The sequence below is a fragment of the Lagopus leucura genome, unplaced genomic scaffold (genome assembly GCF_019238085.1).
Source record: "Lagopus leucura isolate 7727_CA_CO unplaced genomic scaffold, USGS_WTPT01 Super-Scaffold_741, whole genome shotgun sequence".
Classification (NCBI taxonomy): Eukaryota; Metazoa; Chordata; class Aves; order Galliformes; family Phasianidae; genus Lagopus; species Lagopus leucura.
This window is the reverse complement of record NW_024962256.1, coordinates 9,088,641-9,106,335: the sequence shown is the minus strand read 5'-3', so window position 1 is coordinate 9,106,335 and position 17,695 is coordinate 9,088,641. Positions and strand designations below refer to the sequence as shown.

Sequence of the window (17,695 nt, the reverse complement as noted above, 5' to 3'; positions counted from 1 at the left end):
TTTGTTAATCAACAGACCTCACTGCAGGTCTTCCACTGGTTTTTCTTCTCGTATGTGCACTCACTCCTGAGACTCAGCATTCCACCTCCATCACAGAATAGCTTAGGTTGGAAGGGACCCCAAAGACCATCAAGATCCAACCCCACTGCTGCATGCAGGGCCACCAACCTCCACATTTAATACCAGCCCAGGCTGCTCAGGGCTTCATCTAACATAGTCCTGAACACCTCCAGGGATGGACGGGGCATCCACAGCCCCTCTGCAGCTGTTCCAGCACCTCTCCGCTCTCTCTGTAAAGAACTTCCTCCTGGTATCCAACTATAACCTTCCCTCCTCCCTTCCTATACATAAGAGACATGCACAACTGGGGCTATTTTGTCCTTGGAATGTCCCAGCACTCACACACCCCTGTACCACACAAACATGGCACTGCCTCATCTCCCTTCTGCCCAACCCACCTCTACAAGCACCCAGCTGTGGCAAGTCATCCATCTCCAGCTGCACTTCTGTACTCTGTTCATCGACACAGAATCTGACAGATATTAAAATATAAATTACAGGATTAAATAAGATTTTATTGTCACATTTAACTGCTTTGTCAGAGATGTACATTTTGCAGGTTTCTGTGCGGAATAAAAATAAAACCAGAGTTGCCATCTTGTCAATTCCCATCTCGACGCGCACGGACAGCCGAGCTGCAGGCGCTCACCGACAGCAGCAACGCACCCAGAACCAGTTCTGTTCCATGGACTGCAAATCCCAAAGACAAAATGCAACAGCTTAAGGCTAACGAGAATCGTGTAAAATAGTTAAACCAGCCCACGAGATGCCGAAGGGTGGAAGCACTCGATAGAAGAGTGGCACTTTTCACATCTCATTTTGCTTAATTTAGTACAGGTAAAGAGAGGCTAACGAGCAGAGCTTTTCCCCCACACACAACACTGAAGTGCTGAAGTCTCAGTCTTTTGCAAATCTGATGCATTCCCACCTTTGGTGTGACTGCTTTGTTCTCCAGGGTATAAACCACAAGTGGTTGCTCACACCTCAACACGACAAATGCTTACGATGCCCTCATCGTAAACTGGGTGTTTTCTCATTTACAGATCAGGGATTCAATCCAATAATACAAAACATTTTAGTGGCATAATTTCACATGTTTTGGGCAACGTTAGTATACAAGCAGTAATTAAATAAAAATAAGTGCATCCAAACATGAAATTCTCTAAATACACCACACTTCATTTATCCCAAATGGCAATTTTCTGATGAGCTGCAGTTCAAATTAAAATAATCATTTACACATTTCATCCAGAGGAAAAGAGGTAATAAACCCAGGGGACTCTCCAAACGATCTTCTCCCACCCCATCCCCTATTTATTACATAAAATAACTCATCTAGAGGCGTCAATCCAATATTTAGATGCAAATAAAATGCAAGAAGCAGTCTCTGCTGTTTGCAATTTGCAGACTCCAAAGTCCAACCACGATGGAATTTAACACTTCCGTCAGTCATTTGCTCCTGTATGTGCACTTTGCATTCATACTCAAATAACAAACGAGACAATAAATGAGGCTAGTGTGGCATACAGTCGTTGTAAACCCAGCAAAACCAGAAGAGTAATATTTATGACATTCATTCGGGTGATTTCTCAGCCATCCCACCCCCCCGACACCCTTTACAGAAAAGAAGGCAACTGACACTGTAAGTGATAGACACATTCTGCTAGGAAAAATGCTGAAACAAACCCCTTCTCTGTTAAAAGAGCATGCCCATAGAAGGTAGACTACATCTGCTCCAGTCAGGCTTCTCCCAGTTCCCAACACCTCTCTGCTTGCAAAGGCCAATTTGGCTTATCACAGAAAGCTATTCTGAAGGCGGCCGACACAATTTGTTTTCCCTTTCAGAAATTAAAATTCAAGGCATGATAGTGCAAGAGGTAAGTTTTGATTTGAGAACATTACTTGTAGACTAACTGTGCTTAGTTACTACAACCCAATTTATTGTCTTAAAGAAAATACGGCAACAAAAGCTACAGGATTTCTATAAATTTCATTTTGCCTAAGTTTACCAGTACATCCATGAACCTCATCAGTATTAGTACAACTTGATTATCCTAATGATTCCATTACAAAACTTGCAAAATGTATCACGAGGTGAATAAACCATCTAGTGCAAGTCTTCTACATCGTGTGCACAGTAATCCTGTGTAGTTCATCTCCTCCAGGTTGAATCCCCAAAGTCTCTCTGTAACGACGATGAAAAACAGTGTCACATCCTTTTTGTTTTTTTTTTTTTCCCCCCCTATCAAATCTGAGAAGTTTGAGTGTTCCTGGAGTCACCATCGGGATGTGCTGGAGGCCGTGAATCCCTCGTCTGTGAGTATTCACTGTCAGAGGACTCTGTAGGTTCAAGCAAGTTCTCGTAGTCACTGTCTTCTGATTCGTCAGCACTGTCACCGGCCGCTCTTTGGGAGGGTGGCGCAGATGCTCCATTACCAGCATATTTCAATCCTGTGTTTGTCGAAACGTAACCAGAAGACCCCACTGCTTGGGGTCGAGGCATAAAAACGCTGCTTTCCAGGAGGCTGTGACCAACAGTACTTTCCTGACTGGCTGCACTGAAATCCGAATACGGAGGCGGAGGATCGGAGACGTCCGAATCTTCAAGCGTGCAGCCTTCCACTGCAAATCCAGTGTAGGACATTCGTGGAACAAACATAGGTTCCAAGTTATCTGCTGGCATTTGCCTACTTAAAATTGCTTGCTGCAATCCTAGAAGAAACAAAGCAAAAACGGTGCACTTAACGCTTTCGTGAAGTGCGCTGCAAAGCCACCAACCTACAGCCACGTCCACCCCACCCTTACCCTGCTCACATTAAGATCCCTACAAACAGCTGCATGAAGTTTCCATGACTTGATGCTTTTCCTTCTGTTTTCTGACCTCTCGCATCACAAAGCAGCCATGCTGAGGCTCGCTGTGCCTGTGACTCTTCAGTTTGTGTGCTTTTCATAGTCAAAACAAGGCCAAAAGCCACAGATATGCCTTGCCTTCAAGGATTTCACAGACTCAGCTTTTCATAGTGAACAGTGAGTAACATGAGCAGTACTTGCATTCCAACCTTGATGATGGAATGTAATCAGCACATGCTTATTAAGATTACAGATGGTGCTATGCTACTAATAGCCACCAGCACAACAGAGTATCAGAAAAGGCATTTCAAAGTGATCCTAACAAATGAGGTGATTAGGAAAACAATTTATGGAAGACACATAGGAATGACGAGCTGCACAAACTGCACAGTAAGGGACAGCTGCACCCTTCTGCAGAAAAGAAACTGAGGCTTGCTGCTGATGGAACAGGCATCACATGTGTGTTGTGTGCAATGACACAACTGGGATGCTGCAGCTCATTTTAGGCACTGCAGGGTGAGAAACATGGAACCATTGGAGAAATCCTGCAGAACAGACAGACTCGCTCCTGGCCTGCATATCACAGCCTAAGAGGACAGACTAGAATAACTGGGATCATTAGACAAGACAGAGGAAACTGCTTAGGCCTTCAGACACACAAGGAGGGTATTATGGAAAGTTAATTAGAAGGCAGCTTAAGTTGATTGTATTGTACATTACACACAAGGAGAAATGCTGTGCAGTAACACTTCAGTGCTGGGATAGACTGAGGTTTGACTGGTTTCTAACTGGTTATTAACCTCCAACCATCTGTCAGAACTGACAGTCATGTATTTAAGGCTGCCCTGCAGCTAAGTGCTAGACTAAGTGCTATCAGCTCAACTGAGCACACACCTTGCTTCTGGAAAATGCAAAAATCAGAGCTGAATAGTTTCTGTAATCAAGCCAGCCTCTTACCTAAACAAAAGGGCACATTTCCCTCAAGTGTCCGAGGAAGGAGCTAAATAACAGAATGCAGTTTCAGTCTGCAATATGAGAACTGTGGTGGGGGGCTTCCTGGCATCAGGGAAGTGCGCAGCCTGCACCCCAGAACACCAACAAAATCATTTCAGTGATCTGTCACACAGCCTCAGCTGACTTTGTGCTCCAGTGTTGGAGCCACAACCCATTACCCAAACATTCTCAAGAAAAGCTTGAGCTTTTCACACGATGCCACCACAGGAATCTGCATCAGATGCTCCCTTATCTTCCATCCCAGAGACTGATTAGCTGGAACAACTCACTCATTAAAACCAAGGAAGTTCTCCCAATATTGAGAGAGTGCGAGAACAGAAGGCCAGCTTCACTATTTAGCTACTTGCATCTAAATATATTAGAGATACAAGCTGCGTGTTTTCTTGTTTCAGCTCCCTCTGGCATCAGTTCTCAGTCCAGCACTTCCATCTCTGGTAGTATCTGGAGACTCACACTGACTGCTCTTCCTCCTCCGCTCCCAGCTTCTGCCATATGGGCTGAGATCAGCTCCAGCCTCACTACAGAACCAGCTCTGCCTCTCGCTGGTGAAGCAGCAGATCCCTGCCTGTTTCACCACCAGCCAAGCAGGAAGCAACAGTGACTCATGCTGCTCATGCCTTGCAGATAGGCTGTGACTGGTTCTTCACCTCACCTGCGAGGTTCAGGGAAGGAGGAACCTCAGAGAAGGCTCAAGTTTGATGTAACTACTAACGTGGTAACAGCAGCTCACAGCTTGGAGAAAAAAGCATCCCATCAGAGCAACAGAGCAGCCTGTTGCACAGGTGGGGTTATCAACCAGCACAAGCCACCTTTCAACCTCAGACACAGATACAAAACCAATAAAAAAACAGAAACTGAGTATTCCAAAACATGGGAAGACAGGAAGTGTTTGCTAAAATATACAGGTTTGTTTTTAAATACTCCTTCCCATTTGCCCATTCTCTGCCTCTGTTTCAAAAGGAATCTCTCCAGTGCCTAAATAGGCTTTTCCTACTCCTGGCTTTACTCTTTTTTCCTTTCCTACCTCTGATCTTTTCCTCTGTTACTTCCAGAATTAACTTTCCCACTCCTCCCCTACAGCCCCACCTCCCCCCTTATTTCCAGCATGCTACCACTGGCTGACTCCTACAGCAACCCTTGCAGCACACACACTTCCAAAGTCAGGTACCATACAGCCCAGTGTGGAATATGTTTTCCTTTTGCTATGAGCCATCAGGAGTGCAACTGACAACAATTCCACAAAGCACTCTGCCTTTACAGTATCTTGTCCTGAAACAATGGAATTAGGAGGTACTTACTTATTTTTTGCTCTTTCTCGTTTTTCCTTTGTGCAATTTGCCTTTTTAACTTGTTCACATCGGCTTGAAAAGATTCGACCACACGTTCACTTTTTTCTACATCTATACATACTGCCTAGGAGGAAAACATCAGATACGCTCAGACTTTGCAACAAGTACAGGAAAGATCCCCAGAGCAACATTAATAAAGCCAATGCCACAGCAGAAGCTGTTAAAACACAAAGCTAAGGGCAGGAATTTGCTATTTCACAGCATTTTTTTTTTCACTGGCTGTTGTGAATTCACAACTCTGCACGGGGAGAAAAGCACCCCTAAATCATTCCTCAGTACCAGGAAGATGGCCATAATAAGAACCAAAGATAGTTTTCCCCACTTGGTGAAAAAGACTTGTTTTTTTCCTGTTTGAACTCAAAGAGTCCCCAGTCACCTTAAGGCACTGCCATTAGCACGATAACGATACTATGGCAGCATGATTACAAAACCTAGCATGAAGGTGCATGCTTTTCATAGCAGGCCAAATTTAAACCAGAGTGTGAAGCAGCTGTGTCAACAAACAACTGCCCTGAGCTCATCTCCCAGCTGATAACACTGAAATAAGCAAAGCCCAGTGATTTTCAGCAATGTTTCCCTGTGCTGGTTAAGAAACGAACGGGAAATTTTAGGTAGACCTTCATTTATGAACAGTGCATAACATGGGTCTCCTTTCTAATCCAAACATGTTACAGTGGACTTTGTTTGCAGCTTCAGACAATAAATACTGTTCATCATCAGTAAACACAGCCAGTGTTGAAGAGCCCACAAGTCTAAAACCAAAGATGAATCTTGAACAGCAGGTCATTAGCAATTTGTTGCTTCTTCAAAGGGTCACAGCCAGTGATCTTACCTCCAGCTGGAGTTGAGAACATGAGTTCTGCTTACAGTGCATCTAATTCTTGAAGACCACAGCCCAGAAAAAGCCACCACACACAAAACTAATGGGTGAATAATGCAAACGCAGGCACCTCAGCTGCTTTAGCAGAGAACTTGTGAGGCTCTCTGTGAAACACCTACTTGAAAGGTCCAAGTTCCTCAAGTCAGCTAACAGCCAAGTTATCCCTCAGCTCTGTAGCAACGCACAGCAGCAGGAGGGGCATGGTAAAATACAAGCAAGCCATGCTTTGAACAGGCAGAAGGAGCACTCCCTGATGATATTACAGGGCAGATGTGAAGGGAAAGCCTGGAAATTAACTGTGACTCCATGGCAATGAGCAGATGCGTGCAGTCCTGAGGCAGCACAGCTACAGGCTGTGAGCTGACAAGCTTGCATCCAGCAGGTTTGATACACGAGGAGCTTTCAGATGCACTCGAGCTCCACACAAAACATTCACAAGTTTAACTAGCAGATGGAGCTCTGTGCCGCACACTGCAAACCAAGAGCCAGGAATCATTCTGAACCTCACAAAGGCAAATCCCCACAGCCTTGGGGAAAGCTTTTCTTTAAGATGCACTCTTAAAAATAGCTCTCATCTCCCAGAAATCTCTGAGCAACAAGTCTCATTTACTTGCAAAAGGCAAAAAAATCAATGGCATTCGTATAAATCATTTTTCAGAGGTCACTGCCATAGCCCACTATTGAAGTCAAACATCTTTGCACGGTTTACGACAAATCATTTGTGAGCTCTAAATAACTCCTACGCTCTTGCTTTGATTAAAGGATGAAGAAAAGATGCCCCACACACACACTGACCAACAGTAAAGGGAGTTACCTGCACTTTCTCCTGAAGCGCGTTATAAACCTGATAGATGGCCCTGATGTCCTTCATCACTCCATCTTTGTCAAAGAAATCAGTACTGCAGAAAGAAGCAGAGCTCATCAGTCAAAGAACACAACACAAGTTCCTACCTCACGCTCCCCGAGTTGCTTGAAGCAGTCAGTTGCTGTATTTCTAAAAGGTATTTTCTTTCATACTGGTAAAAAAAAGTACTAAGCTCTGAAGAACCAAAATTCGAACAGCAGAACATTTGATATCAAGGCTCCTTCTGGAACAATGAAGCCCCCTGTTTATTCAGATCAAACATATACAGAAAACTTGCATGATTTCACTGTCAGCAGTCCCAAGAGCTATTTTGTATTAAAACAATTTATATAAAATCACTAAAACCAGCAATAACAAAAGCTCCAAACACTCCAAATTGGTGTTCTGGTTTTAAAACAAGCCTTCATAGAGAACTGCTTGAGAAAAAAATGAATAAGACAATAATCCTCCAGCCAGAAGGCCCACAGCACTGACTGCCCATAGCAAGTCTGCTTTTCTACTGAGCACATTGAGTTACAACTGTTCCTGTCAAAGATTTCATTCTAAGCAGAAAAAGCACAGTAGGAACCAACTGCTCATTCTCCTCCAGAACTGGTTTTTTTTTGCAGCTTCAAGTGCATATCCTCACTATTTTGGGGAAGGTACAGAAGGCAGAGCTTGGTATCACCTTACCCGTATTCCTTAATAACTTTGGCATAATTCTGAGAAGTATTTGGCACTGAAGACACTTTGTACTCCTGTTGACTAGTATTGCCTAGATTAGGAATAGCAAGGGACACCCTTTGATTATACCTGTAGAGAAAGTTCAGAAAGAGATCTTAATTACTGTTCAAGAAATCATTTACAACAGTCCTGACGCTATTCCACCTCTTTGATGCTCACACCTTGTCCCATTTCCAAGCTTTTTAGCTAGGTTTATTATTAAAACTGCTAAATAACAGAGGCTGTGTTTAAATGCACGATCAAAAATCCCCTGGAGTTGGACGTACCTCTAATAGCCATGGTGCCAGAGACAGGAGGGTGAACCTGCATTCGTGTCCCTTACAAGGAATATGGCACCAACACCCTGTGTCTCTTCAAATGCACTGGGTTTATGGTCTGAGTATTCAATAACTGAGAACTCTCCCTCACCCCAAGGCTGACTCATCACTCAGTTACTTGCACAGGGTGGTGGTGGGTGAAAAGCCATCATCACTAACCACTGTACACCAAGGTAACCCTTGACAAACAGAAAACCCTCTGTGTAATTGTGCCAACCTCTTTATACTGTAAACTGCTCTGAACAGCAGTAAGGAACAGAACAAAAACCAAGGACTGGCTCATACACGGAGACAGCTTACCTTCGGTTTGGTCTAAAAAGCACGTATTCTAAAGCATGCGTTGAGTTATTTGCAGTGGAAATGAAGCTGAAGAGAAGGAAGACGAGATCAGGCACTCCAAGAATGTGGGTCAGCTGTTTATGGATGATGTGCTCTCTGTAGGACATTTGCTGCTGAGTGTTTCTCCTAAATCTGTACCATCCAATCACGTTCTGTAATCAAACGCATCAAAAAGAAGCATTAATTGAGAGACGCAGACATATCGACTGATCTTAAGGTTGCCCTAACCTTGATATTTTAATTAGCCAGTTCTTGCAACAGCTTTGCCTGACTGAATTACCAGAGCTTTGCACCCATGAGATGGTCCCAGAAATGGACACATCCTGCTGCACACAACTATTCAGTGCTCAGCCTGCTACAAACGCTCACATGCCCTCAGTGCCATGAGGAGCCCACTTTCATTACCAACTCAGTGCCTTCTAACAACAAATCTTGGAGCACCTTCAAATTATCAGACCTGAGCAGTTTTCAAACACAGCAGATGTAGTCATATTTCTTTTCTTAGCCTAAACATTTCGACTGCCTGCTCACTTGTATTGATTTGCAAGACATTTCCAGTGCTATGCAAACATATGTGCACACGCTTCGCCTGCATTGAGACGTATGGGACTAATCTGCTGTACACTGCCATAAAGTTGTGTATTTAATTGTGATAAGGCTCATATGCACAGCAGATATCATAATTCAATGATTATTTTGAACACACTGTATTAAAATTATTTAGTGTAAATGGGCAATTAAATTAAGACAATAATGACAAAGGATGCATCATTAACAACCCCAAGAAGAGGCACTATCACACAGTGACACATTAAGATTGTGTACATTTGTTGGAACAGAGCAGAACTGATGTATCTAACAATATGACACTCACTGTCATAATTAAGCATTGTTTTTAGCTCCTTACAGTAAAATCTACAGCAAAATTACACAGTCTGATGTAGGAAGTTACTTTGTTAGCAGCACAGAACAAGACTAGCTTAGTTCCAGGACAGCACTGCTGCTTTTCTTTTTTGACACTAAACAATTAATGTCATCAAATCTACAGGACTTTAATCACATGTATGTAACCACATATGTTCTTTGTGTGTGGTTAAGTGTTAACACATAAGCACACACACAAGAGTTTATTCTGACAGCATTGGCTGGAAGCTAAAAACCATCACAGTGATTTACGCTGCAGTCGCTGCACAGATTTGGGACTTGCTTCCCTAAAGATCCGTCCTCACCAGAACTGCCTGCAAGCAGAAGTTGGCAGATCAGGTTGGCAAGGCGATCAGCAAATGAAGACTGCAGTTTAATGATGATAACTTCACCCTTGCTGAGAAGCAGAGCAGATCCCAGAAGCCCAACACATCAGCCTTCACCATTAGCTCTGTGATCACAGGGATGCAGCTCGGCAGCAGCTGGGATAACACCAGTTTGTAACAAGTATAACAACAGAAAACAAAGCCTTACATCTGTCACCCCCACCCTGTAGTAACCCTACTGCTACCCAGATGTTGTGAGCCCAACTCCTGTACGAACTAACAATGTCCACATGACAGAAAGCTACAACAGCAGGCATGCAACTGCTGTCTGACAAGATCTGCAGTTCAAAAGCAGCAGTGCAACAATTGCTTTTTACAAGGCTACAGCATGATTTTCTCTTTTTTTTTTTTTTTTTTTTCCCTTTTTTTTTTTTTTAAACCTTTTAAAATGAACTTTTTGGAACAGATTTGCAGACCAGAGACATTTTTTGGTTGGCTTCAGCAGTGGAGTACACAATGGTCATGCTGCACATTCAGCTCAGAAACCAGATGGTGCATCGATGCCAGCCCTTCCTTTCTGGAGATGTAAACTCCAATTCTTCACTCTTCTTCAGGGAGTTTAGACACTGCTCCCAGTTTAAGCTCAGTACCACAAACCCACTGAGTTGTGTACAGGATAACCCTTGTTCAGGACATCAGACCAGATCTGTTAAAGGGAGCTATTTCTTCTAGTCAGCTGTCTTTTCAAAACCATTCTGATTATGTGCTTACATCGAGGACAGGAGGAAAAGAGACAACTTACTTTTCTTCGATCCTTAAGAATCCTGTCCAAACTCTCCTCATTAACTTTGCCTGCATAGTCATAAAAGCTTGAACCAAAAAAGGAAAAGAGAAACGTAGGCACTTAGTTTACACACACACACACTTTACACAAAGTAGTTTACATTCTTCAAATAGATGGCATTCTATAAATTAGAAATCAACCTCTGCAATTTTACCCTTGTCACAACAGGTCAGTATTCACACCACCTACTTAAGAGATACAACTTGAGTGCTACTTAGCATAGGAAACCAGAAGCCTGGGGTGACTGCATAGCTCATAATACAGCAGCAGCCACTCACAGAGGAGGATGCAGGGCTCTGAGGTGAGACGTATAGACTAGCTGGTGCAAACAGCCTGCTTTTAAACAACTGGTAACAAAGTATAATGTGCCTGAAATTAGTAGTTCTCAGATGCTTTCACTGCACACGTTAGTTTGATGACCAGTATTTCACTGGCAGTTTCTACAACAGAGGCAAGAAACACACAGAAATGGACTGTGGAACTGTATTCTGACCAGCATTCTGCAAATCCCTGCTCTGCTGATGGGAGCCCTACCTGCCAGAGAGGTAAGAGAAGCAGGGCCAACTGCCACGCAGCTACAAATCACTTTCCTGAGCTCCAGCCCTGCAATTAAGCTCACATGAACAGACCCCTGAAGCCAGAACAGTTACACTGGGGTCAGCAACAATCTCTACTACTCTGGTCTTTCCACGTGGCTCCGCTTGCAGAACAGAGACCCAAATCCTAGCAAGTTGTTACTCTGAGGATAAGACGTATTTAAGAATTTATAAAGCTATCCATACAGATAGGGTTATAAATTCAAATGGATCACACTTCATAACAGAAGCAAAAACATTTGAAAATAGATTCCTCCTTGACTTACCTGCCAAGTCCTCAGGCTCTTTCAAGAGCTGATATCACTAACACCTAAAGCAGTGCAGGAAAACACTCTGTTTTAGAGGTCTATGATCTCAACTCTTGTTTGTGTAGGGAAAAAAAAACAAAACAGAAAATCCTGAGCTCAGTACTTGGCTGGTAAACGAGGGTGGAAATAAGATCTGGTTTAACATGCAAGTTACTTTGAATATTAAAGCTATAATTACTGATTTCAGATACAGTGTCTGCATAATCTTTTCAATCCATTCTCACAACCTTTGTATATTCTTGTAAGGATTGAATATCCAATTCTTTCTTCACAACTTGTAATTCTCCCATGGGATGAGCAACCACTACTTCCCAGAACACCTTAACTTGTGAACTGCACAGATGAAGATATCAGGTCTTTTCAAACCATTACCTCTTATTCAGTTCCTGCTCCTTGCTAAATGCATTGGGGCCAAGCCTGTGACATTCATCAGCAGTGCAACAGAGAGCAGATGAGACACAGGACTCCTTAGCCTGGCTGCATTTAAATCCAAAGGTTAAGGCAGAATGCCCCCACACAGCAGCTGTTGCAACTAAAGGAACAACTGGTGTCTTAAGATGCCCTGAACTTTGTGTGACTCCCCTAAGCTCTGAAGTTGATACGTCCATCCTTGCTCACGTGCAGAAATCATGCAGTGAAATGCAGACTTCCTCCCCTTCTTTCATCACCTCAGAGACTAACAACACATTTCTTGACTGGGGAAAGATGGTAAACGTGATCGGTTTTGAGATGTGCTGCACGAAGCACCAAAGGGAATCAGGAAGGGCCCACCAGTCACTGGGACATTATCTCAGTGCGTGGAGCCTCCAGCAAATACATCCCTAGGATAAGAGCTGTAATTATCAGATAGCAGATGATAGACTGCAGCTTTTCTCTCTAATGTAACTCATGTCAGTCACAGTATCTGAGGTACTGCCTCTTAATGGGCTGGAAATCTCTAAACAAAGACAAAAAGAAATTAATTGGGAATTCCTTCTGAAAATAGATTTCTAGGGAGCAATTTAGAAGCCATGGCTGTATAACAAGTGAAGTCTATACAGAAAAGCTACACGTAATAGATTAAAGCTGCTAAAGGGAACGTCAGACCTACATTTAATTTTAATTCTGGAGCGCAGAAGATCAGAAGGCAAAAAGAACAGCAAGCTGAAAGCTTTGCAGTAATTAGTGCACATGAGTACAACTACAGAACTTGTTAACCCAGCAGGTTTATAAGGTACTGCTACCCAGCAGGCCTAAGCAGAGTTAGTCTAGGACTGTGATAAATTAAACTGGCTTTGACATTCACCTTAATTACCAGTGATATGACTTAATCTGGCTTGCATCCCCCTCCACTGCACAGGTGGCAATTTGAAGAGGCAGAAAAAGAAGCCTGGTTACCTCAGCACTCTTTCTAAACTAAGATTTCATGGTAAGGCAGCAGGTACCAGAACTGAACACAGACTCCCATGGCCATGGCACGTGCAATTTACGTGCATTTCTGTACCATCACCAGGTGAGGAAACACCACAAACGTTGCGAGGCACAGCTGAAATGCTGCTACATTTCAGTGAGCCGTTTTGTTCTGCATTTCACAGCCCACACCAGAAGAAAACAGAAAAAGCTTACCTAAAGAGTTTTGAACATGGCTCATGGTTGTGGATTTCTGCAATAAAAAGAGAGACACATGTCCAACTGCTCAAGATAAAGAAGCGTTACAGTGGCATATCTTGCATCACCTTTCCACATCACGTCTGCTGAGCAAATAAACTTCTGTATCAGACCACACAGCGTCCTTCCGTGTCTCAGCAACTCTTGATGACACAGCATCATACCCTGAAAGCAGCTTCTCTTTCTCACCTTCCATCTCACAGAGGAAAATACTTGAGCAATACACAAGGCACACACTAGCTCTGATATATACAGACATACCCTAGTCTCAGATATATACGTATGTTATTTTACAGTTGTGACCTCTTCACAAAGGCATTTATGATTATTCCCTCTTTAAAAACTTTTCCACATTTTACTTGCATTGATATTCACTGCTGTTTTAATAAACAGTGTTGAGGAACAGGGAAAGGGGAGAAAAAAAAAAATCACTGAAACTTTGGACATGGGAATATTTAACCTGGTGAGACAACTAGAATCTATTATGAAAAAAGGTGTTAAACAGCTCCTGTTAAACTCCTTAATGATGAGCTGCATTTTCATTTTACACACAGAATTATACATTCTTAATAAGTTGCACAGACATTTTTCACTACGGGTTACTAATAAATGCTAAGGTGCTCATTGAAACAAAGGCTGTAGCAGGTCAGTAGTCACAGAGAGGGAAAGAAGCAAAAATCCAAACCATTCAGCTTCCTCTCATACCAAGCACAACTTCCTTTTCGGGGCATTCAGCACTTCTGTCCAGTTCTCCTCTGCTCAGACTCCTCAGACACAGTCTGTCACTTCATCATATTACCATGCTTTCATCACACAACTCTTGTCTGAAACCAAACACACGTGGCCACACCATTTCACATCCTATATCTGAATGCTGCTGGAGTGTGTTCAGCAACATCTCTGTTTAGAGCCTTCCTTCCTGCGTGACTCACTGCTGCTCTGACAGCCACGATGGCAACCTCAGCAGAATCACAGGCAGCCCACAGCTCCCAACGACAACAGACTGCACACATTGGCATCGCAGCACATTCAGCCAGCACCCCAACGAGGCTCCAAACATCAGTGGCACTGTGTCTGTTAGTGGCATCACTATCACCAGCAAGAAGAATTTGTTGTGCTGCTGTTTGACTTTGAAACAGCTCCAAACAGAAAGCCATATCAGCCTCACGTTTTCATTCTGGCATGCAGGAATCTGTGGGAATGATCTGCCAAACAAGGCCAGCAAATTGAATGATTCCAGCTCATACTAACACCTTCCAGCAAATCTATCGACTACGACTGCTGAGAATACATTGCTTGATTCTTGGGTTACTGCATCACCACACAAATGCATGAAGCTGTCATCACTCCAAACCTGAGTTTTACACATGGACTTATTTCACATAAATACATAGAGTATCCTTACTGCATGCACACTTTAAACACACACACGGTGCTACTAAGCTTTGAGACAACAGACACAAGAGTGCTGAAGTTCATACAAGAACTGTAACATAACCATCAATTGCATTTCAACTTCTAAACTCTCTGGTCAACTTGTAAGGCTGATAGATAAAGGCTGAAGTGAGAATTTGGTCAACAAAAAGTACCCAGAACAAAAAGCACTTGGTTTATGAAATCAGACTAGGGTGCAGCTGGTTAGTGACACTGCTGCACTGCATCAGTAACTCCGACCAGACAGCACTGAGCAGCCACGTGGAGTTTGGTCTGAACAGACAGACATCAGCTGCTTTCCTTGCTACAATACTTTGTGTCCTTATGCACACCCAAGATCTATCCCTTTATTTTTTGTAACTTACCTCACAGATTAGTACAGGTCACACAGTCAATTTATCACCTGCTTTTTCAAACCAGGAATCTACTTAACTTTCCAGATCCACACGCACACAACCAGCCCTACCTCAAGGTTGCAAGTATCTTCAGATGCACCATAATATGGCACACACTTCCACAGAGCATTAGCTCTGGAAATATCCTTTGTGAGATGGCTGGAAGATGTCTGTGTAACAGCTAAGCTTTATAAAGATCCTGGAAAGTTATCTACAATCCATTCCACAAAGTCAAGTACGTGCACATTTGGGTTCTTACTGATGCAGATGTATTTTAACACTAAGAGATTTGCTCTTAGGGACTCCCTGATTTCTGTAAACTGCAGAGTTGGAAACCTGTGATAGCTCCTCAGTGAGGACTTCAACCAACAGATATTCAGCTTTCATAACAGTAAATGAGCAATACAGACTAGCTCTTTTGTCACTGAAGTAAACCACTTGCCAAATACTCCTTGACAAATAATGCCACAACACCTTACAGTGCTACCATCTACCAGCCACTGATCCAAACCCTCTACTATAAGTTTACCCTCCTCCAGTATTTGTAAAGTAAACAATAAATTTTATTTTGAGCACATGCCTGCATTTAGGCAACCATGCAAAAGGGAAGCTCTCCACAGCACCAGCTCTTCTTCACAAGAAGAGATGCATAAAGAGCCCTGTGTCTCACAAACAGCTTTTCCTTTCCTCACACCTGAGTTGTGAACAAATAACGTAGCCAGTGGTTTAATAACAACTTTAAAATTATGGTCTCAAACATGAAATAGTAATCCTTACTGCATTGTTATATTGAGAAATGAAAAACCCAACAGTGCTTCCCTCAGAATTTCTCAAAGCTCTGTTACTTACCAATTACCTGTAGAAATTCTGTGTTGCTGATCTGGGAGTCACTGATGCTAAAGGTCTCTTCTTGTCTTACCTCTCCTAGCAGAAACCCTTCCTGCAATTTCAAGGGAAACAAACAAAAGACTAAAAATAGGAAAAAAAAAACACCCACAACATACAGCAATTTCTTGTAACTTTCTTAGTATTAAATGGAAGGCTAAATACAAAGCTATTGCTTGACATAAGCACGTGGGCTGTTGCAGGTATAACCTTACATTAATCAGGGTTGATACTCTAATAATAACACTGTAGTAATGAGCCACCCCATTACAACACGGGGATTTCATGACCAAAAACACTCATTTTAGTGAAGTGAATGCATCCTCCCTGGAAGCATTCAAGACAGGCTGGATGGGGCTGAGAGCAACCTGGTTTAGAGACAGGTGTCCCTGCCTATAGAATCACAGAATGGCCTGGGTTGCAAAGGAGCACAGTGCTCATCCAGTTCCAACCCTCTGCTGTGTGCAGGTCACCAACCAGCAGCCCAGGCTGCCCAGAGCCACATCCAGCCTGGCCTTGAATGCCTGCAGGGATGGGGCATCCACAGCCTCCTTGGGCAACCTGATCAAGTGCCTCACCACCCTCTGGGTGAAAAACTTTCTCCTAATATCCAACCTAAACCTCCCCTGTCCAGTTTAAAACCATCCCCCCTTGTCCTATCACTGTCCACCCTTATTCTCCTTCCTGTTTATACACTCCCTTCAACTACTGGAAGGCCACAATGAGGTCTCTCCAGAGTCTTCTCTTCTCCAAGCTAAACAAAGCCCAGTTCCCTCAACCTTTCCTATAGGAGGGGGTTGGAGCTAGAGGATCTTAAAGGTCCTTTCCAAAACCATTTTATGAGTCCATGATTCCCTAAGCAGTACTGCACTCCTGCAAGGAAAGCACACACTTCATAGAAAGGCACTGCCTCCTGTCTCAGCCCCACGGGCACATAGCAGGCAGGGAGCAGCCCTAAGAACACCACAGGCGGTCCAGAAAGCACAGTTCTCATCTACAGAGACTGGAACAGAGGGATTTGGGAACACCGCTCCTGGGCTCTGATAAACACCGCTGTGCCCGCAGCCCCCACGCACGACGCCCACCGAGCAGCCCCATACCCACCCGGACTCCCCCCACCCCTCAGCCGGGCCGCAGCGGCCGCTCAACGCGCCCCGCTGGCGAAGGGCCGCTATTCAGAGCCCAGCGAGGGCCGCTGCCTCCGGCCGTTACCCCCCTAAGCGGGCCGAGCCCTGCGGGCCCAGAGCCGCTGCGCCTCAAAGAGGCGGCACCAGGCACCTACGTGGTCGGCGCTGCTGTTGGCGCTGAAGTAGCAGACGGAACTGAACGTGTAGCCCGAGATGGAAGCCGCCATGATGAAGACCACTGCCGCCGCCGCCAACGCTCCCACAAGGCAGAGCGCGCCCGACGCCCTCCTACTTCCGGCGGAGCGCGGGGGCTGCTGGGAGATGTAGTCCGACTGCGCGTAGGCTGGCCGGGGAATCATGGTGTCCTTCGAGGTCGTCCAATGCATTCGCACCAGCGCCAGGTCGTGTCTGTGAGCACCACAGCTACCAGGATGGAGACTCCAGCATCTGCAGCTGCCTGGCCGTCCCATACCACGATGGGGATTCTTCCTGAGGTCTGAGCCTTGCCTGGGTCAGCATAAAAGCAGTGCGATTATGATGGTTTATGGTGTGGTCACAGATGAAATGGATTCCCGTTTCCCATCTGGGACCAGGTTGGATAGGGCCCTGGGCAACCTGGTCTAGTATTAGATATGGAGTTTTGTGGCTCTGCCTGTTGCAGGGGGTTGGAGCCTTGTGATCCTTGGAGTCACGAATGATTCTATGACTCTGTGATAGTTGTGTATAAGTCAGATTCTCTAGTCAAGAGACATCAAAACAATAGCACAAATCTTTTTTTAATAAAGATTGCCTGGACTTTGGACAGCCCTCAC

The 17,695-nt window shown here is 44.1% G+C and overlaps 1 protein-coding gene across 1 annotated transcript; it reads right to left on the bottom strand.

Annotated features, from left to right (window-relative positions):
* Window positions 1–554: 554 nt before the first annotated feature.
* On the bottom strand, window positions 555–17,154 carry ABRAXAS2 (abraxas 2, BRISC complex subunit). The gene is made up of 9 exons (XM_042863857.1): window positions 17,039–17,154; window positions 15,721–15,811; window positions 13,001–13,037; window positions 10,450–10,516; window positions 8,359–8,549; window positions 7,691–7,810; window positions 6,968–7,052; window positions 5,223–5,337; window positions 555–2,772 (listed from the first exon to the last, which is right to left on the bottom strand). The coding sequence occupies exons 1-9, from the start codon at window positions 17,108–17,110 to the stop codon at window positions 2,306–2,308; spliced, it is 1,245 nt and encodes a 414-aa protein (XP_042719791.1). The 5' UTR covers window positions 17,111–17,154; the 3' UTR covers window positions 555–2,305.
* Window positions 17,155–17,695: the final 541 nt, after the last annotated feature.